This window comes from Oxyura jamaicensis, chromosome Z, assembly GCF_011077185.1.
Source record: "Oxyura jamaicensis isolate SHBP4307 breed ruddy duck chromosome Z, BPBGC_Ojam_1.0, whole genome shotgun sequence".
NCBI classification, from domain to species: Eukaryota; Metazoa; Chordata; class Aves; order Anseriformes; family Anatidae; genus Oxyura; species Oxyura jamaicensis.
Window position 1 is genome coordinate 74,036,245 of NC_048926.1, and position 24,903 is coordinate 74,061,147.

The 24,903-nt window shown below is 44.4% G+C and overlaps 1 protein-coding gene across 4 annotated transcripts in view; it reads right to left on the reverse strand.

Moving 5' to 3' along the window:
* The window catches only part of KIAA1958 (KIAA1958 ortholog), a 56,468-nt gene that overhangs the window by 23,260 nt on the left and 8,305 nt on the right, over nucleotides 1-24,903 (reverse strand). For 2 of the 4 annotated variants that reach the window (XM_035309451.1, XM_035309447.1), the window contains exon 2: nucleotides 1,297-2,565. In XM_035309451.1, coding sequence (XP_035165342.1) covers nucleotides 1,297-2,452 — 1,156 coding nt within the window. In that variant the 5' untranslated portion in view covers nucleotides 2,453-2,565. Of the gene's footprint in view, nucleotides 1-1,296; nucleotides 2,566-6,231; nucleotides 6,569-20,641; nucleotides 20,817-24,903 lie in introns of those variants that run through there. The other 2 variants (XM_035309450.1, XM_035309448.1) reach the window with 2 other exon arrangements.

The window sequence follows — 24,903 nt, forward strand, 5'->3', positions numbered from 1 at the left end:
GCGCTATAAACTGAAGAAAACAAAATAAGTAGGTTTACCATGCAATCTGGATTCACATCAGGCATCCCGCATCTCTCATATTTAGCTGAGAAGAGTCAGTTCTAAATCAGCTGGAGCTTTTCATGGGGATTTCCACATGGGGTGTTATACGACAGGACTACTGCAAAGTAACTTCTCAAAGATGCAAAAATGGGAGTCCCAAAGAGAAATTTGCTTTGATGTAACCAAGACAACAACCATCTTTTTGAATTAGTAAAGCTTTCTGGGGTTTTACCTAGTAAAACTGTGTATTTAAATATGTTGTGTGTTTTATCTGGTAACAAGATTTGCAGGCTCTTGGTAATTAATAGATTTAATAGTGTTCAACTGGCTTTCAGGGTGCTTGGGTTAGTCCAGGCTGTTAACGTAATTGTTTTTAGGGTTTACAGTAGCTACCAAAGGGACTACATACAGGCAGCTCCCTCCAGCCTTTGCCTCACCCTGGAATGGCACCACTCACCAGCTGAAAGAGCAAAGCCAGCACTGCACACACTTAGGTCCAGAGAGAGCTGGAGGCTTCCTCCCCACACCAACACCTATGGCCAACACTGAGTTGTCCTGCAGACAGACTGGCACATGGCAATCATTCAGCAGAAGTATGCTGCATCAAGCTGCTCTTTATCTGCTCATGTTGATGTTTTTGCCATTTCTCAATGCTTTGGCAGCACTCAGAGTTGGAAAAAAGGAAGAAGGCTGAGAACTTCTACCAAGAACAGGGAAAAAAATAAAAATTCTTGAATTATAGTTTAAGTGTTATTAATTTCATGGTTAACATTGTGGTTTTCCTTCAGGTCTCTGCAAGCTGCTCTGATTTGCACGTCATGGAAATGTTGTGGTAAAGATTTATAGCAGTGAGAAATTCTCACTGGGTACTCTTCTAGTATCCTCCTTTGTCTCTGCACTCCAAACATCTCACCTTTCCACCTCTCTGAAGGGGAGCACAGCTGGGATTCATGCCCACACCACCCCTCGTACACAACAGGATGGCTGCACACCTCTCCCAGGCAGAGCTCCCAGCACACAACTGCACCCCACAGACCTAAAAACCTGTCCTAAAAGATGTATTTTCTCATGGCAGCCATACCTTCCTCATGGGGGGTGGTCCTCCATATCCTCTCCCAGGCTGATGGCTCCTCTATCTGCCATCTTATGAACCCATTGCACAGCCCAGTGGGGACTCCTCCCTTGGTGCCCCCTGACATTGAGCCGGGGTGCCTGTCCCCCCAAAATACTGATCCCACCCACCCAGCCTCCTACCTGGCATCGACGGCACCGCTGCCTCGGGGGTGGCAGTGGGAGCAGCAGGGGGTTGCTGCTGGCTGGAGCTGACCTCGGGCTCTGTGCTCACCGAGGGCGATGCGGCTGCTTCGCTGCCCGGGGCCGGTTGCGGGGCGGGCGGTGGGGTCTCCTCGGTGGCTGGGGTCTCCTCCTGGCCGGGCAGCTGCAGGGCTGACAGTGGGATGCTGATAGCCTTCCCCATGGCTGTGGCATTGGAGCTGGTGGCTGGCACCTGTAGGGTGGCTGAGGGGATGCCACCAGCTGTACCCCGGGCTGGGGAGGCCAGGGCACACCGGGGTGGCCTCTGAGCAGGGAGCCGTGGTGGTCCAGGTGGGGAGGCGCAGAGATGCGGCGGGTCGGGGTCCGGGCCAGCAGCGGGCAGGGGCAGGGTCCTGGTGGCAACCATGCCAGAGGGTCCAGCTTGTGCTGGTGGCTTGGGCTTGGACATCTGGGTGAGGGCCAGTGCTGGCCCATCGGCACCAGCCGTCAGCTCGGCGTTGGCCACAATGTAGTAGTCCTCGGGCAGCTCCTGCTTGATCTTCTTGAGGAGCACCTCGCTGCCCCCCTCATCGGCTGGCTGCGCGTGGGCGGCGGCAGGGACTATGGCGGGAGGCCGCTTCCGAGGGCCGCCGGGGGCGCGGTGGGATTGAGGCTCGAAGTCACTGTCCTCATCAGTCACAGAGGACTCACAGACCATGTCAAAGAGTGTGGCCTCATCCTCATACTCCTCCACTGGCTCACCCAGCTCTGAGGGCTCGCTGCAGTAGGAGAAGTCACAGGAGTCACGGGTGCGGGTGCAGTCCAGCTTGGCCTTCCCCGGCCGGCCTGGGTAGCGCTCCAGGGGGCTGGCCTGCACCTCTGAGGGCACCCCCAGCATGCTGGGGCTGTCTGAGTTGAAGCTGCGGCTGTCCTGGAAACAAACACGCTCCTGGGAGCCCGCCCGGCACGTGGCGGCCAGGGGCCAGTGGTAGGCATGGCCGGCGCTGCAGCCCCACATGGCCGTCAGGTTGCCGTGGGCCCCCTCAGACAGCAGGTGCTTGAGGTTGGGGATGAGGCTGCAGATGGTCCCGTGGCTGTGGGCCCAGCTCACCAGCTTGGACAGGTTTTCAGAGGAGGTGTGAAGGCAGTCCTCCATGGTGTGGGATGAACAGCACCCAGCGAGCTGGAAAGTCAGCTGGAGACAGGGTTCAGATGACAGGGTCCTGGCGCTCAAACTTGCGCGCTGCCAGACTCATGCTTGCTGCTTGCCTGCAAAGAGAGAGCAAAACCCTGCTTTTCAGTGCTCCCAGAGCATGGCCACGTTGCCCTATTCAACCCACTTTACTTTAATCTCATGCACTCCAAAACGTTTCTCAGAACAAAACCTGCTTTCAAGCAGCCCCATTCTGCCTGAAAAATCTGCACTGAAACCCACAGGAAGAAACATCACTGCAATACACAGCTGAAATAAGCATCCAAGCTCAGTATTAGTGGCAGTATGATTTGAAGCTTAATTTTTTGACAAAATGCAGACCAAAAAAATTGTGAATGTCTCCTCATACTTAGGTCATAAACATTAAATAAAATCTTAGGCATACAATTTATCTAGAACATCAAAGCATCAATCTATGCACCATCTCAGCCATTCCCTCTGCACCTGATGAAAATTTATGACATTTTACATCACTTATGCATGCTTCTCTAATGTATCAAATACCCCCTTTTCAACTGAATTTTGGGGACATTAAAATGGAGACCTGAAACTTTATTTTTCAATGTAAGGAAAAGGCAAGCAAGTTCACAGTTGTCAGCTGTCCAAAGGTTATCAGAAGCTTAAGGGACCTTAAAGGTTCAAGTCATAGCATTTCTTAATGAACTCTAAGAGTTAAGCTTTTGCTTTCTTATCATATCGTCTATTTTCCCAAATCCGAATCACAATTCTGTTGAACACTTGTCATTTTCACCATAACTATCTAGACATTTGCAGGGCACAGGCATCTATAGGCAAGTCCATGAATGCTACAGTATTTCAGATCAAACAAAAAGACAAGACCTGTTGCACGTATGTCTTTTACTGTCAGAAGCTGTTTCCCACCCACATGGTACAGGTACTTTCCAGGCAAGGTCTCACACACAAAAGGCCACAAGCCCTCAACTTCCCAGGACTTCAGCACTAGGACTTTCTAGCAAACCTTGCAGTTTTTTATCTGATACCTATTTCTTTTATCATCATAAACAGACAATTAGGATGTGACACAGGTAGGTGATGCTTCATTCACTTAAGTGAATAGGGGGTAATAAAGTAAATTTAAACATTAACCATTCTTTCAGAAAAAAAAAAAAAAAGAGCAAGGATAGTAACATAACTTAGCAAAAAATGCTGAAATCGTTTACAGACAATGCTGTAGCATTCTTTTCCCTGAATGGTTGTTGTGGTTTAACCTGGCAGGCAGCTAAGCACCATGTAGCTGTTCACTCGCTGCTCCCCACCCCAGAGGGATGGGGGAGAGAATTGTAAAAAGGAAAAAATACAGTAACTCATGGGTTGACTTAAGGACTGTTTAACATCGAAGGGAAAATAACAGAAAGAAAAAAAAAATCAAAACACCAAGAATACACAAAGCAAGTGATGCACAACACAATGGCTCACCACCCACTGACCAATGCCCAGCCAGCCCTTGAGCAGCAGCAGCCCCTCCGTCAGCTCCCCCAGTTTTATTGTTCAGCATGACATGATCAAAGTCAACTGCAAAGCTCCAATTGAGTTCAACAGGTCCACAAAGCCTGGAGCCACAGTTGTGGAAGAAAGTCAGCACTTCACAGTTACTCCCCAACATATAGGCCCCACCCCTAACCTCGATTTTGTATCATTAATAGAAAATTAGACAGTCTCTCTCTTTCTTTTATTGTTTTAGTTTTAAAAATTGAGATTACTTAAGTTTCTGGAAAAGATCAGTAATATATGTGATCCAACAACTCAAAATTCTATGTTTGCTCAGATCAGGTTGGGCTAAAAACATTTTGAGGTTTCTTTAAATAATAGAGATTAAATATACATTTGTATTCCTGTCTAAGGATATGCATATTTCCCATCGTGCCAGAGGTCATTTTTTAAACAAAGTATCACTTCTTTAAATCACAATTTAATTTGGTAAATATATTTCTACAATTATTCATGACCTAAGTGAAACATTTTTAATCAAAGCAATCATGAGAGGTCAAAGAAACTGCAACACTGAAAGGCAATATGCAAGGCAATATAGTCTCTCTTTGTATATACCTGAAGAAAGAGAAGCTACTCCAGAGGCTGCCTATGCTAAACCTATTTGGGAACTCCTGTTTGTTTTAGCAGATCTGTATGGTGGCTCTTTCTCACCTTCTCCCTCCTCTGCTTTCTGAACATGACCTACAAGACTTGGAGCTACCATTGGCCTCATCTCGCTTATATTTCAATATACAAAGAAAAGCCCTTTAAATTATTCCTTACTGAAATGCAGCATCCATGCCAACATTCCATCTCATTTTGTTCCCTCTCCTCTTCTACACAAACATTTGCAGATGCAAAATGAAACATGTCACAGCTCAGAAAGACAGCTGCACTGTGGCTAACTGCCCCTGGAGAATGCTTTTTTTCTAAAATCTATACAAATTACTGGCTGGCTACTCACTTGCCCTTTGAAGTTGCCCATCAGCTAGGCACAGATAACCGTGTTTGCTCTGTGACAACGGAGGTGAGGAGGACACATTTCAAGGGCTTTGCAGTCTGCGTATCCCTGCCCTCCTCCACTCATTCACCAGGAAGAAATCAGACTGTGCGAAGCCAAACTGGACACGGAATGACCAAACATTGCCTGCTTTTCCCTCCATAAGGCTTGCCATGGGTCCCCCACCACCACCCAGATGGTGTGTCACACCAGTGGGGACAAGAATAGAGTCAGCATGGGAATTTCTAGACATTCAGCAAATTTCTAGATACTTTTCAATGACCTTTGAAATTCACCAAGAGACCTAAGTGTGAATGTGGAGGGAAGTCCTGGATAGTGGATAAACAGGGAGAAAGCACATCATTAGGATAACAGAGTAAAAATATTTTAAGATTCAATCTTATTTCTTTTATTTGCAGTAGCTGAAACCAGGGTGCACTCAGAGAGAACAACTGTTACAATAAGTCAACTTCCAGTTTCTTTTATCACACATGAAACACCAGTGATGGTACAGATCTCAGTGTCACCTGCAACACAGCTTGCATGACCAGTGCCTCTGCGCGGTATAATAAATGCAGCAAGGTCCCCATCTTGCAAACTGTAGTAGGCACAAGAAAATGCTATCGTTTTCAGACAAAGAGTTTTGAAACGTCTAAAAGTTTTATTTGGGTATTTGTTTAAACTTTTTAAAGATACATTGTCAATCCTGGCAGGGGTCAAAATCCTCAGGGTACCTGAATTTCTGCTGACTAGTATATGCAAAGATCTGGACGTACAACACACCCCACCACAGAACAAATGCCAAAAAATGGGAGGAGTAATACCACACTCACACAAGTAGAGAGGACAGTCAGGGAGGTGGACAGTGGAAAGGAAGGAGATGCTGTCGAGCACTCTAGTCATCAGCTACTTCAGTGCAAAGCTGTGGGAAAGCACAGAGCTGCCCCACTGCTGCCCTGATTTGGAAGGGACCCACAAGGATCTTTGAGTCCAACTTGTGAGCCTGCACAGGACCACCCAAAAATCAGACCATAGAAAAGACATGAGATCAGGTCAGCTCTCAGGGCGTAGATTGTTTGTGCAGGGCTGAAAACCCACAGACATCAGTTATTCAGAAGCTACATGTCTTTGGTTCACAACCTGCCGCAGAAGTCAACAATGCTGCTTTGGCAGGGGCAGACTCACCCTGTAGAAAGGACAGCAGACAGCTAGCAAATCCATCATTACCCACCTGATTTCCTGAAGAGGGAGCTTGTGTGCTCACCCAGACAGTGTGCTGCTGGCTGGCAGTCTGCTCTTCTTCACTAAATCACATTTTAAAGATTATATAAGTCCTTCATTCAGACTGGCAAGATTCAATAAGATGACTCAGGCTTAATAACCTGCTCATGTGTATACTCCAAAATCATACACTAGCTGGCAATAACACACTATAGCTTCAATGTGAACAACACTATTTTAACTGCATTACAGATGGCAAAGCCTTAATCTTCCATAGCACATTTCTGCAGCAATATCTAATGCAGACTGAAGCATCCCTAGGTGCTGGAAATTCACTACAGCTATCTGAGCCCTAAATTAAGAATCAGATTTTATTGCTTGTTTAGCTTTTATGACCTCATTTACAACATACCACTGTAGTGAGTAATGTGTACAGAATACATGCTATGCCAGAAAGCACTGCTGTTGCAAAACCATTCTTTGAGATGTGTTAATACGTTAGCTGCAACATCATTTGATTTGGGAAGGAAAATATCCAGAACTAGGGTTTTGTCACATGAGGTTTACTTGGTGACCAAAGGGTAATGGCAAATAGCAACCTCTAAACTCCCTCTTTCATGTTCTAGGATGGGACTTGGCATAGCAAGTTTCAGACAATCAAAATTCTTCCTTTATTTTACACATAGCAGTAAAAACAGGTCCTACATTATGACCCTGAGAAGAAGCAATGATGCCAGAAGCAACAGCAGGTGGTAGCTGCAGTCAAGATAAACGAGGACAAACATATGCAGAGAAGGAATTAACACCACTGGGGTACAAAGACCTGGCTACCTCAGCTTCTTCTACTTCTTTTCCTCCTTGTTGCCAGTGGAGTTCTGGTTAGGACCTCAGGGGAGGTCCTTCAGGACAAATGGGGAAATCTGTGATGTGGCTCTCCTGGAAGCAAGGCAGCAGAGCTGAGGATGCAAGGAAGGAACTGAAAGGAAGAAACATATCACGCAGCAGAGCTTAGTGGAGGAAAGTGGGTGTCTTCCAGCAGTGTCCACATGCTGGAACATGCATTTGGTGGACCTATGGCTTGGGGTGGGTGGTAGGTACACTTTATGATAAAGAAGGCAAGAAATGTTGCCTGTCCTCTCACACACTCACAGGCAGCCAGCCATGGACATCCTCCCCTGGGAATCATTAGACAAGCTGGCAGAGACTAACCTGGAAAAACCCATGCAACATGCAAATGTACATTTGACATTCCATTACCACTGCTGATTATTAGCATTTCAGGAACTTCCACACTGCTTTTTGTTCAAGAGAACAGTATAGCCATGACTACGTTAACTGACTGATAGCCTATTCAACATTTTCTAGAAGCCCAAGACTCTTAAATTCAATTACAGTGCAAAAATCACTACCATTAATAAGAAGTAACGTTCTAATCTTTTAGCTGTATAAAAACCCTAAAACCAGAACCCTAAAACATTAAGAGGCATAGTAAAACTGTATTTAATCATCTCAAGCAACATGGATTTCAAACCAATCTTACGATAGTTTAAACCTGAATTTTAAGTGATTTTATAGAGGTCCCAAACCCTTATGTTTTGGGCTCTGCTTTCTCATACTAGAAAACAACAACAACAACAACACAAAAATAAAAACAAAAAAACACCAACTCAGGATGTTTTAAATCCTCTTATTTTCAGCCTCTCTCTCCCGCCCAGACTTTGGACTGCTACTCCATCGCCATCTGAGGAAGAAGCACTGTTTACTTGGAAGGATCTTTGCTTTCATACTTATAAGTAAGGAAACCTACCCACTAGCTAAAGATTGAGAGCACTGTGAATTAAGGATTTGGCCACCACAGCGTGAGTATCTGATTCAAGAGATGGACAATATTAAGGCTTCTTTTCTTGAGTTTTATTGTATTTCTTAAGCCAAATACGTAATGCTGCTAAAGGACCGAAGCCAACAACTGCAGAAATCTATGCCTCCATTCATTGGAGAAGGCAGAACAGTGCTGAGGTCCCCACAAAGTCCTGCTGCAGTCCCATTGTCCCCACTAACTGCCTCTCCAGGACCACAGGCAGAACTGTATTTCTCCTTCCCAAAATAAGGCGACTCGAAGGAGACTCACCAGGAGCCGCTGCCTCCCCCAGATATTGCTCTCCAAATGCCGGAGGTCCCAGCCTCAAGTTTTTATTTCATAAGGATATCATCAATTCGTCAAGGGACTGGGATGGACAACCAGTCAACCCAAAGAGGCCAGCAAACTGAAGGGCTAAGAAGGGCCACTGTGTTCTCTCTAACATTAAACTTTGGGAATAAGAAACTTCCATACCAATTCACATATTAGTGAATTTACTTTCTGCTTGAAAGACAAACTGTGAACTAAGATGAAGGAGAGAGGGAGAGAAAGAAAGAGTATATAAAATAATGATAGTTTGCAGACAATGTGTGAATCATCTAGGTGTCCTGCTCTACCACTGGTGAAAGGGGCAGACCTCCATCCCTGATATGAACTGCACATGCTTCCCTTTAGTTAGGAAAACATGTTTTTAATTGAATGTTTCTCAAGTAAAGAGAAGGGTATAAATTACAGCGGAGAGGTTCACAGAGTCTGACAAGTTCTGCAAGCCTCCAAGATCTGGCAATGTTATAAACCATTAGACTAGGGAGGAATTCCTCCAGCACCGTTCATTTGTCACTGTTTCCTTATCACTTCTGCACACACTCTGGCTGATGGTTTCAAGCAAAAAAAACCAACCTCTCACTTTAACAGAAATCACTGGCCACCTCCAAATTATGTGAGCTTGTACATTCTTCATGTTTTTATCGCCATAAGAGCTGATCTAGAAATAAACAGAAATGCACTGCAGTAACAAACCAAACCCTTCATGCTGTTTCCACTGCAAAATTCAGAGCTACCCCAAATTTTATATTGCTTTATTTATATGTATCAAATGCCTTCACTTTTGAATATCTCAGAGTCTGTGCTTATGTCTTGGTCTTTCTGAAGTCAGTACAGGTTCTGCTGTTGGATAAGTAGGACAGACTTTCACCAATAGTGAACCACAGTTACAATCTATATCGCCAACCAACAGCAGCAAGAACAGTTTCCTGAGAAGGGGATGCAAAGGGAGGTAGGAAGAAAAAGTAATGTGTCTTTCTGGGAAAGCAGCACTTCCCCGACTCATAAAAATCTCATGGCTGTCTGTCACACTTGCTCTAGAAGGCTGCATCTTCTCCTCTGCTGATGGTTAGTCTTCAGGGAAGAAGCTCTCCTTGCCAAGTGTGGCATGCCTTCAACTGCAGCTGTCATCACAGCAAGCAGGCAGAAAGCAGCAAAACCTGTTTACTGGTGAAATTCTTTCAGCTGGCTGAGAAAGAAAATGATTTGGCTGGAAGAGGGTTGGGGGATTTGATTGCTTTTTCACACTGAAGACTAGCACAGGGCTTATGAGCCTCCCACTAGCCTGCCTCATACACAAAATGAAATTCACCAGCTGAGTAAATGGAGGAGCAGCGTGGGGGCTTGATCCTTAATTCACCAGCACCACTGTTTCTATTGTATTTTTTCCTAAGCACCCACTGAACAGGAGCTACATGAGCCTTGCTCCTGTGCAGCAGAACTAGAGGGTTTTAGAGGGACCAAAGGAAGGAGGACAATGTGAAAATGGAACAGAACAGGTGCTGCAGTGAATCTGAGCAACCTGGGCAGGAGGTCTAAGCACTTCTTTTTTTTAAAAAAGCAACTTACAAACAAACAACAAAACAAAACAAAACAAACAAAACAAAACAAACAAAAAAACCCTTTAGATTTTCCTGCCTATCCCCCAAAGGACATTGTCTGTCACACTCTTCCCAGAAGCTTTGCAGTATGAAGGTGATCCTGTAAAAAACACTAACCCTCCACATCACTTACTGCCGAGCAGCACGTTCGGGAAAGATTTCAGGGTTTTGTAAGCACTGAGATCTCAAACTATTAACACAAAGTAGCTGTGGGCTTGAGCAGTGTACACACAGAGTACAGAAAAATTCTGCTTGTTTAAGTTGCTATTTAGTAAGTGCATCCATAAAACTTCCTCTCAAAGCCTCACTGAAACATAACTCATCTCCTGAACCCTTCTCACTGTGGTCTGCAGTGAAGTTCTGAGAGAAGAGATACACTGTGTGCCCTAGCTTAAAAGCTGTGTTTTTCAGGATGACAAAAGTAAGCATATTTTAGCACTAGCAGTCGTGCAGATGTATAGACTGACAGATGAACTGTCCTGTGACTGTGAGGTATCCTCATGGCAGTTGCACATGCTGAGGGGAACTGAAGGGACCTAACATGGAAATAATTTCCTCCTGTCCTTATACTCCAGGAGCTGCACTCAGATTCAGTGTTTCGCCTCATCAGAGAGCAATGCTGGGCAGCATTTTTAGCTGTTTACATCACTGGTGAAATCTAGCCTGCCTGTCTCATCTCTGTGCACTCATTATCTCTGCCTCAACACTCCAGTTGCACCTACATGTCAGAATTTCACGTATAAGCACACCCTTGCAAACTGGTGGGTTTTTGTTTGGTTGGGTTGGCTTTTGTGTTTTTTTCTTGCTCTTTTTTTTTATTTTATTTTTATTTTTCTGTATACATATGTATGAACACAACTGTGTGCTCAGTGCATGTACATGCATTTATTTTTGCTTATACCTCTTTAAATTCTAAGTCTGGACAGGGAAAAGGAGAAGGAGTGAACTTTCAAGTCTTCGTCATGTCACCAACCAATTTTCAGAAGTCTGTCCCTATGTAAGTATATTCAATACACCCTTTAAAATGGCAGAATTCTGTTACATAGATTGATAGAAGGAAAATATAATTGGTTGTTTGAAGTGCCCTTGAGCTGACCCACAAGCCAAGTTGTGCATTACTGAACTGCCAAAGCATGGGACTCCTCCTCCAGCTAAGATGAATGTAGCCCTGTCTCACCTCTCTTTGAGCTACTATCAAATTTACTTTTACATTTCAGAATGCTGACTGCTGCACTGGCCAAACATGACCAAATGTATACATATAACATATAAACATATATATATATATATATACATATATGGAAGTAGAACTTTCAGAATAAGAATACACCAGCTGGACCAGCTCAAATTCTGCTTTAAAAAAAAAGTAAGTGTTCCACTACAAGGAACACTAATTTACTCCCCATTCCTCCAATGGCTGAAAGCCCCTCCAGAACGAAAGCATGGAAAGAGCAAACATTTTCAGTCACACTCAGCCTTCTCCACTAACAACAGTGGAAATGACGTAGATCATTTCCATCAAATGAATCAGATCAAATGAAGATCTGAGCAAAATCCATCCTGGATATTAGCCCATGGAAAGCAGTGCAATTGCCACTCATACAAATTTGGCTTTCATAGACTCAGAGAACCACATTATTATTAAGGTTGGAAAAGACCTCCAAGATCATCTGGTCCAACCACCCGCCTACCACTAATGTCACCCACTAAACCATGTGAGGCCTTTGCCTCTAGTCCTATCATTAGTAACCTGTGAGAAGAGGCCGACCCCCAGCTCCCCACACCTCCCTTTCAGACAGTTGCAAAGAGCAATAAGGTCTCCCCTGAGCCTCCTCTTCTCCAGACTAAACAACCCCAGTTCCCTCAGCTGCTCCTCACAGGACTTTTGCTCCAGGCCCTTCACCAGCTTCATAGCCCTTCTCTGTACACGCTCCAGGGCCTCAATGTCCTTGTACTGAGGGGCCCAAAGCTCAACACAGCACTCGAGGTGGGGCCTCACCAGAGCAGAGTACGATCACCTCCCTGCTGCTGCTGCCTGCACTATTCCTGATACAAGCCAGGATGCCGTTGGCCTCCTTGCCGACCTGGGCACACTGCTGGCTCGTGTTCAGGCGAGCATCAGTCAGCACCCCCAGATTCTTTTCCTCTGCACAGCTTTCCAGCCACTCTGCCCCAAGCCTGTGTCACTGCATGGGACTGTTGTGGCCAAAGTGCAGGACCCAGCACTTAGCTGTGTTGAGCCTCATCCCATTGTCCTCTGCCCATTGACCCATCCTGTCCAGGTCCCTCTTCAGGGCCTTCCTGCCCTCTGGCACATTGACACTTCCCCCCAACTTGGTGTCCTCTGCAAACTTACTGAGTATGCATTCAATTACCTCATCCAAATCATCAATGAAGATATTAAAGAGGTTGGACCCCAGCACCCACCCCTGGGGAACTCCACACCATTTTAATGGTTCTGACACCGATCTTTTCTGAATCTTCAGATCCAAGTTGTCCTTTTTACAATGTGTCTTATGCCATCAACGTCAAAATGAAGGTCTCCAGCTCTAACATTTCTATCACTGCACTGTTGCTCATTCCTTGAATGTACATAAGACTGCAATCAGAATATGCACCACCAGATTTGTTCAGAAGAGCTTGATTTAATACCCCTTGAGGTCAAAACTCCATTGACTTCAGCTGTCGCTGAACCAGATCCAAATGACTACTTTATGAATTTGGACTTACCCAAGGAGTAATGTCACTGCAGTCAATTTCCCTGGATGAGAGAACTTTAATCTTCATTCTTTGGGGAACCAGAACTGATTTAAATATACCTCTATGCTGATATCATTCTTGTATCATTATTTTTGATAGAGATGGCATTTTTGGCTCCACTGGGGGCTCCTCCACAGGCTGCAGCTCCAGCCTGGGGCCTGCTCCTGTGGGGGCTCTCCATGGGCCGCAGCCTCCTCCAGGCCACATCCACTTGCTCCACCGGCGGCTCCTCCACGGGCTGCAGCGTGGAGATCTGCACCATGTGGGACCCATGGGCTGCAGGGGGACAGCCTGCTCCACCAGGGGCCTCTCCACAGGCTGCAGGGGAACTTGTGCTGCATGCCTGGAGAACCTTCTGCCTTCCTGCTGCACTCACCTTGGGGGCTGCAGGGCTGCTTCTCAGTCCTCCCCTTCTCAGCTCCTGTGTCGTAGCATTATTTATTTATTTATTTATTTATTTATTTTCCCCATTTCTTAAATCTGCTCTCACAGACATGCAAACAACATCACTTACTGGCTCAGCTCCGGCCAGTGGCAGGGCCCTTATCTAACATGGGGCAGCTTCTGGATTCTTCTGCAGAAGCCACCCCTACGGCACCCCACTACCAAAACCTTTATACATAAACCCACTACACCATGTTCTGTCTCCAACAATATTTGCTGAGGAATTCAGCATGAGTGGGTAACCCCACTTACAGCAGGCCTTGCTCATGGGGCAAAACAGACAGTTTTTCTCTAAAGCTCCTTCCTGAGCTTTGCAAGTGATGTGCAACCATACAGGCTGTACACAAATGGTTGTAGAGGTATGTTACAGATCTGGAAAGCAGTCTGGTTGGAGATGTTTTGCTTCAGGCTTTTGTCTTCCCTGGGAATTTTCAGCCAGCATCAAAGCCAGGAAGATGGTTTTCACAGCACCTCCACAAGCTTTGTCAGCGGGACTCTGCTGACCACAATGTTGATGTTGACCACACATGATGTTGACACCGATGTACAGTGCTTCGTGATGCAGCTGATGGGCCATGCTCAGAGGCATGGGTGCATTAGGATTAGTAAACAGCCGAAGGGGGTTTTGCTGTGGCCTCAAAGCACTCTCAACCACCTCTTATATTTTACTAACTCTGCATTCAGCAAGGGTTTTTTTAATGAAAGAGCACATTTTCTTGTAAATCATTTCTGAAAAGTGTATCAACAATCAGATTTAAAGTGCTGAGTGTTTGGAAAAAAATACTAGCTTTTACTTAGCTGTTGGGGGCTTATGTATTATGGCTTGGTTCCTTTTTCTTGTTTATTCACATTTGCTCCAAGATTGCCTCTTTCTTCACACTATTTCTCAGGATGGTCTGAATATAAACTGTACTATATGAAAGATCACAGCATTTCCTCAGCTTGTGGTTCACAACTATTCTCTAATGGAGACTATGAACCACACACTTGGAAAATCTTTAAAATATATAATTTCCTGCATTTACAATGAAGAGTGTGTACCCTCTCTAATTTTAGCATTACAATAAGGGGAGTCAAGCATACACAGCCTGAAGGCAAGACGCTTTCCCTGGCCTTTCATTTTCCTGGAACTAGTATTAACAGAAAGTCTGCATGTAATTTACTAGAAAGAAAACAAGAATATTATCGCTGACTTACACACAAATTACAGAAGCCAAACTCTCCCATCCTCTTAGTAGAAAACCAGTGCTTTCAGTTCTAGCCCAGACAACTTAACTATACTATGCTATCCTTCACAAGCAAATACAATTGGCCTCTGTCCACAAGAGCCTTCACTGTTTCAGGTTTGGTATTTTTGTGTGTAGGATTTCTCTCTCTTCAGGATTTTTCCAAACTAAGGAAAATTGGAATAGTGCAACCATAGCAATATTAAAAACATACAGTATTTGGCCAAATAGTGTCAGTGAAACCACACTGTTAACTGTCCACATAGAACAGAGACATTGTTTTCTGCAGAAAATTAGAACAATCATGGGAACTCAACATTTCTGTGCAAGAGTGAAATTGCACTTTCTATACTAGAATTTACGGGTTTAGGCTTTCTAATTTTTTTTAAGCATAGAGATGATTTGGGACTTAAAATAATTTTCCAAGGACTTAGTTCTCAGCAAAAATAACATTCTGAAACTGTCGTTATAGTGCTCTTTTTGCAGGATCAATAATGGTCCTTATCAGTAAACTATTAACATCAGGCTGAGGTCCTGCTCTACAGTTTCCTTTTAAAAGCCTCAAAAAAACATTTGCAGAAAAGAGCTGCAAGAAAGAAGAGTCTTGAAAAAAAATGCAAGGAACAAAAATGGCAGAATCTATGAACTGGCTTGTATCCAACTGTGCATAACAGACCACATGCATTTAAGTCCCTAATAAAGTTCCTAGACAAGACTTTGATGAGATGTAGAAGAGACGGGAACATGAAAGCTGCCCTAGAGATGAGCCAGTAAAAGCAAGGATTTGCATTCAAATGTAAACCAGTCAGAATACTGGGTAACACCCTGTCATCGTCAGCCAATGGATAAAAAACCTATAAATGCTCCATCCAACTATTTGCTAATTTTTCTATTAACCCTGACAACATTTCTAGCTGTGAGCCTCTAACATATTATAATGAACCACACTGGATTATCCTAAAATTTAAATCAATGTTTAAAACAGATGACATTCTAAAACTACTGAGGTATGTTCCCTGAGAGTGCCCAAAAGAGATCAAAGCCTCACAATGCTGTGCCAGCATACAGGTGAGAGGGGGTCACAATCCCAGAGGGCAAGCAGCCAGACCTGCTGCTGCTCCTGAGGGAGAAACCAGGTTGTGGGACATGGTTTGATGCAGAGGTCTCAGGGACAAGCCCACCTTGGCCATTCTACACTGGGTTTTGAAAGCCAGGAGGTCTGAGCTCAGTGGGACCAAAAAAAAAAAAAAAAAAAAAAAAAGAGGCTTAGAGATTTGTCCATGGAAAAGGTCCCTTTGACCTTGGTTGGTTTAACAAACCCAGGTCCCAGTTCCAGGCAATATGTAGTCAAAGGGATGAAGAGGTGAGGTTTTCAGAGTCTCTACAGGCATGTAAACAACCATAAAAATCTGTCCACAAGTGTTTAATAACCTGTCAAAGCCTCAGACACCAAGTTCCAACACTTTGGCCAAATAAACTAAATTCATGTTCACATGCAAGCAAAGTTCTTACTAACTGCACCACCAGTGCAAGATTTGGAATGTACAGGATGGAAATTTAGGGATGGTTCACAATTAAGAAACAGAGAGAATGCTTGAAACATACAAGACACACTGGTGGTTGGCACACTGAGGAAAACTTCTGAAAAAGAGCTCTAGCAAGGAATAATCTCAAGAGACTCAAGAGCCCTCACTTACATCCTCCTGGAGATTCAAGAACACAAACGTAGTCTTTGGACAACCAAAGTTCACAGTAACATGCTACTTACACTGCTGAACATCTGGAAGAGCAAATAAAAACAAGGCTATATCCCCTGTGACCACTGAAATGGAAGTAGTGTGTACAAGAAAAAACATGAATATATATTTATGGCACTGCACCTCTTTATTAAGGTCTGCTCTCGCTGTGATTCATTTGAACTGGATCTAGCACACCAAACAGAAGAGGAGATTCCTTCCAAAATCACCCATTCCTGTTCATATTGTTTCACTTCATGATTAAAGTGAGAAATGGACATAGACAAAATGCATGCTAGTACAAACGGCTGAATAAAAGTGAATGCAAACAAGACAGTAATTTACTTTTAAGGTACATACCTCAAAAGCACACCAATAACCTCTTTAAATAAATTCATCCAGATAAACTTCTTATTCTCTCCAAAGATAACAGAAGAAAAAATTCAAAACATAAATCTTTCCATCTGTGGTATCCCAGACTTTCTCTTCTCTTGCCAATTAAAAGACAGACAATAACCCAAAATATTTTCAAAAAACACAGCAGGTTTCAAAGATACCAGAAGATATTTTACTATATCAACTTGATAGTATTTCCAACTACTTCTCTTCTCAGACTGCATTTTTTCCAGGCTTTGAATGGAATTAATAGAAAATATACAGCCATTGCATCATTCAAAAAAATAATAAAAAAAAAGAAACCTTTATAAACTTTATCCTATAAAGAGCCAAAATGTCATACCCTATACTCATTCCAGGGACATTGGTATAATTTCTTTTACTCTCTAAAGATATGAATAACCTATTAGAAATTAATTACAAACACAAAAAAATGCCAAGAAGAACTGAAGATCGCAGTCTAGTGATTGCAGTCTAGTCTAACACAAGTAATTAATAATCTATTTTTTGATAAACGTTTTCAGTAAGGACACACATACATTATATGTCCAATCATCAAACATTATCACAGCGTGTGTTTACATTTGTAGCCAGCCAGGTCTCTCACACAACAGACATGACTGTTGATACAGATTCAGCAGTTTTCTGGGCATGTATTGTTTGGAGGAAGAAATCAGAAACTAAAAGGGTCATTTTGAAATTACCCTGAGCAATGGCATAGACTCTTACTTATAAATTAGACACCAAACCAAAAAAAAGAAAATGTGAGAAAGAACATGCTGCCATGAATATATGGACTATGCATATTGAACTTCACGAACCAACTTTCTCAAATTTCTGCCAATGTTTTTACAAAAGCACTTGTTTGGCAGTGAGCTTGGACTGCTTCATCTTGTTTCAGAAACAGCTGTTGCAGTCAGAGCTGCTGGTGTTATGGTGAATCCAAAAGAAAATCTGCACTGTGTGTTTTTGCATTCATGCCTTGCACCATCCTTAAGGTGTCTACAAGCACAGCTTCGCTTTTTCCAATTGCAGACCTTTAGTGAGAGAGAGAGAGACAGTGGGGTGCACAGTGAAATTTCTGCCACCCAGCTCAGCGGTGGGGGTACCTCTCTCTGGATAGCACTTCCTTTGACTCTGCCAAGGCACGATGTCCTTTCACCCTGCTGTGAATTGCAGCATCCATACTCAGTGCTGCAGCAACCACAGAAAGAAGCCACCAGGACGATTACCCCCCTTGCCTTGCACCAGAAGTAAGCCTTGTGCTGTTTTGCACTGACAGCAGTTTGCCTTTGCTGTGCACACATCTCACAAGCCACTGTCCCACATATAAGGCAGAAGAAAAAAAGATCCACTGTATCTGCTCAGTTCCCTAACCCTGCTGACCCTGCCAGCTCGGGCTAAGGTTTCAATAGCATTTGTCTACTGCATTTACACTCAAGGCTCAGAGAAAGCTGGCACCTCCAGCAGGAGTCCCGTTACACATACAAAGTCAACAACAATGCTGCAAACCAGCCCTTGACAAAGCAGCCCCCTGCACAGGGACTTTGCTGGCATGCCAAATGCAAGGGCATTGACCACTCTGCAATCACCTTTTCAAATTAAAAACACTTTACAAAATGAAACATAAACACTAAAATGCTGCTTCTGATGGGGCATGAATGCTATCGCTTCTGTAACCATGCCGGCTCGCAGTCAAATTACAACAGCCAATGTCAATGAAAACAACTGCACCGAAACAATGTGCCCAAAGGCCTTCCAAAATGCAGGGGACATCTGAGAAGTACGGGCATCTCAAATTACGTTTATAAAGGGCAAGCTCCGTGTCAGTGGCCAGGTGGAGTACCTCCCAGTATCTCAGTGTGGCTGGGGATTTTCCTGCAGAGGAGCAACGTGGTGAGCACTCAGCAGGCACTGCTGCTCCTTGCCTGGTGAACGGGGTGATCCCTTCATGTCCTCCCTGACCTCCACGACAGCTGTGGGTCTTTCTAAACCATCCCTTCTGGCCAGCACCCCTATGAATGCTCCTCCACGCTTTTCCCTGGGGGCAGGGGACCTTGCCCAGCAAGGGACAGCTCTGGCTTGTGACTTGTTGCTCTCTGTTACCTGTAGGAAACAACGGGACAGCACGTGGACAACACATGGACAGCAACATCACCAGAAGAGTCATTTGCAAGACCACTTGCTCCCCTGGGAGGAAATCAGCACATTTTGACCAGGTTCCCTGCCTTTGGCTTGCCACTTCATAGAGCTCAGCAGTAGCAGGAGGCAAAACTGAATGGTTCAGTTTGGCACCCTTTGGGCACCCTTTACATCACTGCCCTTAGGCCAGCTCAAAACCTGTGGTATGGTTTTCAGTTTGTCCTTGGAGGTACAGAGGTGACTTGTTATAACTGTGCAGAGGTGACTTGTTAGAATCAGCTTTTGTTCCAAACCACACAGTCCACACAGTCCAGTCTAACCCTACAGTCACTAAAGGAAGCAAAGCACTCAGGGATGTCAGGGGAAATTTAACCTCCTTGCTACCTGCCAGTTTGGAACAAATGGACCCAGTAATACTTCTGAAACAGATAGGAAGAAAAACAAAGCCTTGCAGTGCATTTTACAAGGCTTGTGTTTAGAATAGCTGTGCAACATGAGAACAAATCTGCCAAAGACAAAAAGCCAACAAAAAGAACACTCTTGGCTGCACACTTTTAAAAGATGACAGATAGGGAAAGGGCAGTCAAAAGATGTCTTTCTTTTCTCTCTCTGCAGCACAGCCACACAAGTTAAACGTTTCACAGCTAAGAGCACCATGGTTGGTAGCCAGCCATTAAATAAAAGTTACACACAAGTAAGGCTCCTGGTTGCTCACCTCTGGAGCCCAGTTCAATGGATGGAGTAGGAAGAGAAGAGAAAAAATAATAATAATAATAAAGAGCAAACACATTGTCGGGCAGGCAGTGCTGGTTCTGTACCAGAAACTCAAGGTGACACCTGAGCCAAGCCTCTGAAGATGCAAGAAATGCAGAAGCAGCCCTCTCTCATTGCCCTCCAGCACACGGAGATGGTTCAGGCCATGGACAAGGGGTGCAGGAGGGAGGTGGGCACACATCACAGGAGCATGGTGTAGATCTGAACCACAACCAGAGCTGGGCACCTGCCCCTGCTGGGCTGGGAGGGCAGCATCTCCCAGGGCTCCCTGTTGTGGCATTGCTCTCTGCGGGTATTTCTCAGTTCCACAGTTTAATGACAACCAGCTCAGTTCTGCTACCTAGGGACTGTTTTTTATGCCAGTAATACATGGTGTCTATTACACCAGCAATTACATTAGGAAAAGAATGACTTCATACATAAATGTCAGCAAAAAGCTCCAAAAAGCAAAACCCACAAATATTTTAAATAAATGTCCATGAAGAACACAAGTGGTAACATTACTAGTGGACTGAACTCTTCAGTGAAACAGAGAAGTAACTTAACCTTTTAGACCAATTTAATAACTACTACCAAGAAATCCAGCCCTTACCCAACTAACTTACTCACTTCCAGTTTCAGCAATGCTCATGGGTGCCTGCAACTTTCCCAGTGCTTCCTCAGCCCCAGCAATGCCAGCAGTCCTGCCATCAGGCATAAAGGTGCAGAGAAGCGAGCAATATGCACAGAGGGGCTGGTGGAAGCACAGACGAAGGATTCGTGCCTGGCTCAACTCCTCCAGCTCCATCCAGCCCCTGCAGCCCCCTGGCACATGCAGCTGCTGTGCATGCTACAGCCAAGGGAGATTTCCAGTTGGGCAAAGCCATTTGCCAGATGCCAAGTGACGCACAGCGAGCACGCTGGCTTTCTTTTCCTTCCACCTCCCCACTCACAGCACACACACCTCCGTGCTGTCTGTGATGAACACAGCTAAGACATATATCACTCGTGTCACAGGCTGCACAGTCTTGAAATTCAGGGGGGAATTTTGTTCCGGGTGCTAGAGCAAGAGCCATGCTGCAGAGTGGAAGCAGCAGGGAGCTCTCATGGTGAACAGTGCATGCAGAGTCCTGTAAAATTAAATTCACAAGGCTTGTAAAATTTCTCAAACTAGCTTTACCACAGAAAATCAAGGATTGCCTGTTATGGCAGTTTTGACACAACCTTGTGTGCTAACTGTGAAGAAGCAGCTGGCAACCGGACAGGCCATGGGTTTCATTTACAGCAGAAAAAGTTCCCGAAAAACTGCTCTCCCCAGCAGGCTGCAACTTCCCACTCTCAGCCCACTCAGTCCCAGCACGCACCGCAGAGACCTTTACAAATTCAAAACATTCAAGCACAAACAGCATTTTCTCAGAACAAACACCACGCCTTGCCCCGGGTGACACGTGGCCACTGTCTGCCTGCCCCCATTACTGTGTGCCCCCCTAGCCGAACTACCATAGGCATCCCATGAGGAAAAGGGAAAAACATTTCTGCTGCTGTCAGCAAAATGCAGAAACACAGGCAGCCATGTAGCCTGCATGCTGCAGGTGCAGTGGAGCATGTTAAGTCCATGTGTGCCATGCAGAGCAAACTGCATTTCCTGAAGAGCATCAGACAGTACCACACAGATCTCCCATTGCCACTATTTTTTATTTTTTCCTTTTTCCCTTTTGGCTGCATGGTCCCAATCTCCCCAGGTTTCCACTTCTCCAAGCAATAACTAAGGTTCCACTCCCCAAAAGACACAGTTTAGTATTATTCCCTCCTGTCGCTAGAAAAACCTATTGCTTTCCCCCTTCCTAAGGGGAAGGGTGTTTGTGTCTCACTTCTGTCACAATCCCAGCCTTCACAGTCAAAAGAACCAAGAAAGCAAACTGCAAATGCAGGTTACCGCTCGATAACCAGGATATCTCATGGTGTTGTGCAGGTGCTGACTGGTATTTAATCATTTATGTCCCCCCTCGTTTCTCTGTACATGCTGGGAGGCCCGCTCAGAAGCAGCCATCTTCACATGACTTTGGAGATGATGAAAGCCCCGGCTGCTCTCAGTGGTGCAGCTGGGAGAGTACAGGTAGTTCATCCTCTGATTTGTGCCTCCCTGACTTTGCTGGACTGCCAGACCTGCAGCCCCAATTCTTGCAGACTGCAGCTTTGCGCTTTGGTAACAACCCCAGTTTTGGGGTGGTGAGGTGGCAGCGGTGAGCACAATGCCTTCCTTTAATCAAAAACCTGACATTGCTGGGCAAGCTGAAAAAAAGCAATCATGATTAAGAAAAAAGCCTGTGATACACAGGTCTTATCCTTGCATTCTGTCTTGGAGAACTCGCAGGCAAACACAAGCAGAAGGGTTGCACAGCTGTAGCCCAATGCAGCGATATCCTTCCTGCATCCTCTGGAGCTTCATAGGTAAGGTAAAATACCAGGACCATTGCACAAAAACTGCCAACTACTCACACAAATCTTGATTTTTAATGGCATAACTACAGCGCCAGCAAAGAAAGTAAATTACCCAGAAAGCACTAACAAAGTCACTGTTTACAAAATGAAAGCTGTTCCATGGCAACTCTTGTACAGAAAGTCCAGGGAGCACCATCCTACCCTTTCCACATGCAGACACAGTATCTGATACCAAGCAGATGGTGGTAGTATCAGGTGTCTGCTGTACACTTATATCTGATACAATAAATAATACACAACTAATGCAAAATATCAGTTTCATTCTGGTCCTAGTTACTTGAGACTGTGCTGCATGCATTACCTTATCTCCAGCTAAATGCAACACATCTGCCCAAACCCATCACTGAAGACTGAATTAAATTTCCTTGGCAGTAATATTATTATATATGCAGCATGTTTATCTAGTGCTGTCTCTTCTATTTTATATCTTAAGTGTCTTGAAAATGTAAAAGCAATTCAATTTGCCGCCTACTCAAATACTTTCTACCAGACAATCTAATGGGTCAAACCACGTGAAATATGGTAATGTCGTTTTCTTTCGTCAGTCCCATGAAACCAACAAAAATAAACAGCACACTAAAACCAAAGAACCATTGTTTCTCAAACAGCGTATCAGCAGAAATTTTACTTTGACATCCTTCTGAATTCCTCATACTATAATTATTAACACAGTGAATTATATTTGAAAAATCATCTTGCATGGACAGAGAATAATTAAGAGTTAAGTAGCACAGCACTTAAACAAATGTAACGAGATAGGATTATGCTTGCATAACAGTCATGAGGGAAAACTGCTAGCCCCTGAAGGTCCAGTGAGAGTCCTTCAAAGCAGTCAATAAACAGAGAGAAAAGGTGATTCATGCAGATGAAAATGACTCATATGACTTAATTTACTTGAACCTTCAATACAGGTTCAACAAGATACCTCATATCATAGAGAGCAGGTATTAATTCCCACAAAAGCAGTATGCAATGGGATCAGCAGGCCCACCCTGTGAGAAGGAGCTTGCCAAGCAGAGGGCTTTGTGTTAGCCTTGGGGCCTGGGTCCAACTCTCCCCATTGGTAGTCAGCTGGGAGGAAGCTTTCACACCACTGAGCACTGCAGACCTCTGCTTAACTTGGTCCGAAAAGCACATATACTGGGACATCAGCCTGGACAAAAAGCCCACACAAGACTGTAGGAAGCTCACTGCACCTCAGAACTCTGGAAGACTGACAATCTATGCAAAACCCAGAGGAGCAACAGGTCTTTCCACACAAGAGCCCCATATCTCTGTGTGGCCAGGACTTATTGATCTATTTCGCTTCCCAAGGCTACCAAAGTCTGTGTTAATTTTACAGGAGGGTCTTGTAGCACTGCCAAGGGAACCAGGTGGGTCCTTGAAGCCATTCTACTGACTTGCCAAGGCAGTCCCAAGCCCAGAAAATGACACTGTGAGGGCTACGGCAAAAATGCATTTGAGCAAAGAGCCCACTTCCCTCCTCCAGAGAGGAGACCAAGAGCTGTGCACAGGTGCTCCCCTATATCCTTACCCAAGGGCACCCCAAGTCTCTTCTGATGACGTGGGGAGGAAAGGGAATTTGCACTGATCGTCCCCATGTCTACTGATGGGCTAGCATCCACCAATAAAAAAACAAGGAAGAAAGAAAAAAAAAATGGCAACTCCCTTGGAACTTGTCAATGAAGGTCAATGGCCATTAGTAGTGGGAAAAGGGCATCTGACGAAAGGGGTATATAAAAAGAAAAATACAGTGCAGCATTACAGATCTAGCTCCAGATGTGCCAGCAGGAACAAGAAAACCTGGCTTGCAGCACTGCAAAGCATTGGCAAGTGGTGAAATTCACAGGTAGGAGCAGCCAAGGAATGACACCAACCAGCTGATGCGTAGATGTCTTCACTCAGACTTTGTGGTTTTAATTGCACCAGTATAATAGTATTGCATCAACACTAATGAAGTAAAACAGAGCAATTTGCTTGGGTCTTATCTCCATAATTAGCATATTCTTAGTGCCCAGTGTGAACCTCATGTGGTAAGGTGGGCACCAATGTGGGCAGGGCACCAACAACAGATGTGGATGTCCACACAGGAAACTGATGCAATGAAGGAAAGAATCACCTCTCAGTGAAGGACTGAGAGCAGCTTTTCCAGAAGAGAATTGTATTGCTGAGCCCAAAGGGTGACTCCCAAGATTCTCCAATGTTCATAAACACATGAGATGAATCCCTCTTTGTTTCACAAAGCCTAATGAAGTAATTCCAGGTTTTTATTTCCCCCATCTTAATCTTCACAATGTTATCCCACCTAAATACCTCTGCACCAGCTAAATGGTCTGTAAACTAAGCTAGTCAAACACAGCAGAGCAGTTTAATCAGTATCTAGGAGGTCAGTAGAGGCAAAGACAGTTTTAGAGATGCCTGGCTGAAAAGAGGTCACCTACCATTAAAGGGTTAATGATCCAACAGGAAAGTATTGGATGTTAAAAAAAAATGCAATGGGTAATAGTGCATATCTTCACTATATGACACTGAGCTGTTATTTCTCCTTGACTCCCGGCTAGACCAAAACAAATTTTAGCCATCTTTATGAGACTATACAAACTCATACAGCAAACACAGTGCATTAAAGCATATTGAAAAGAACTCAGTTAAAGTGTGGAATGTTTCTTGCAAGTAACGGGTCAGGTGAGTAACCACCCTCCATACAAATCGCCTGATGTGTTTCCCAGTAAAACTCCACTATCCTGTGGAGCTGTTCCAAAACAGGACATATTTGTGATGTGTGGCATAATATATATATATATTTTTCAATCCAAAAGTAATTGTAAATCCAAATACAGCTTTTTTGTACATGTGAATGCATTACTAAGAAGGGCTGCTATATATTTCCATACTGAGATCAGTGTCAGTACTTTTGAATAGATTATCTAACCAGAAAAA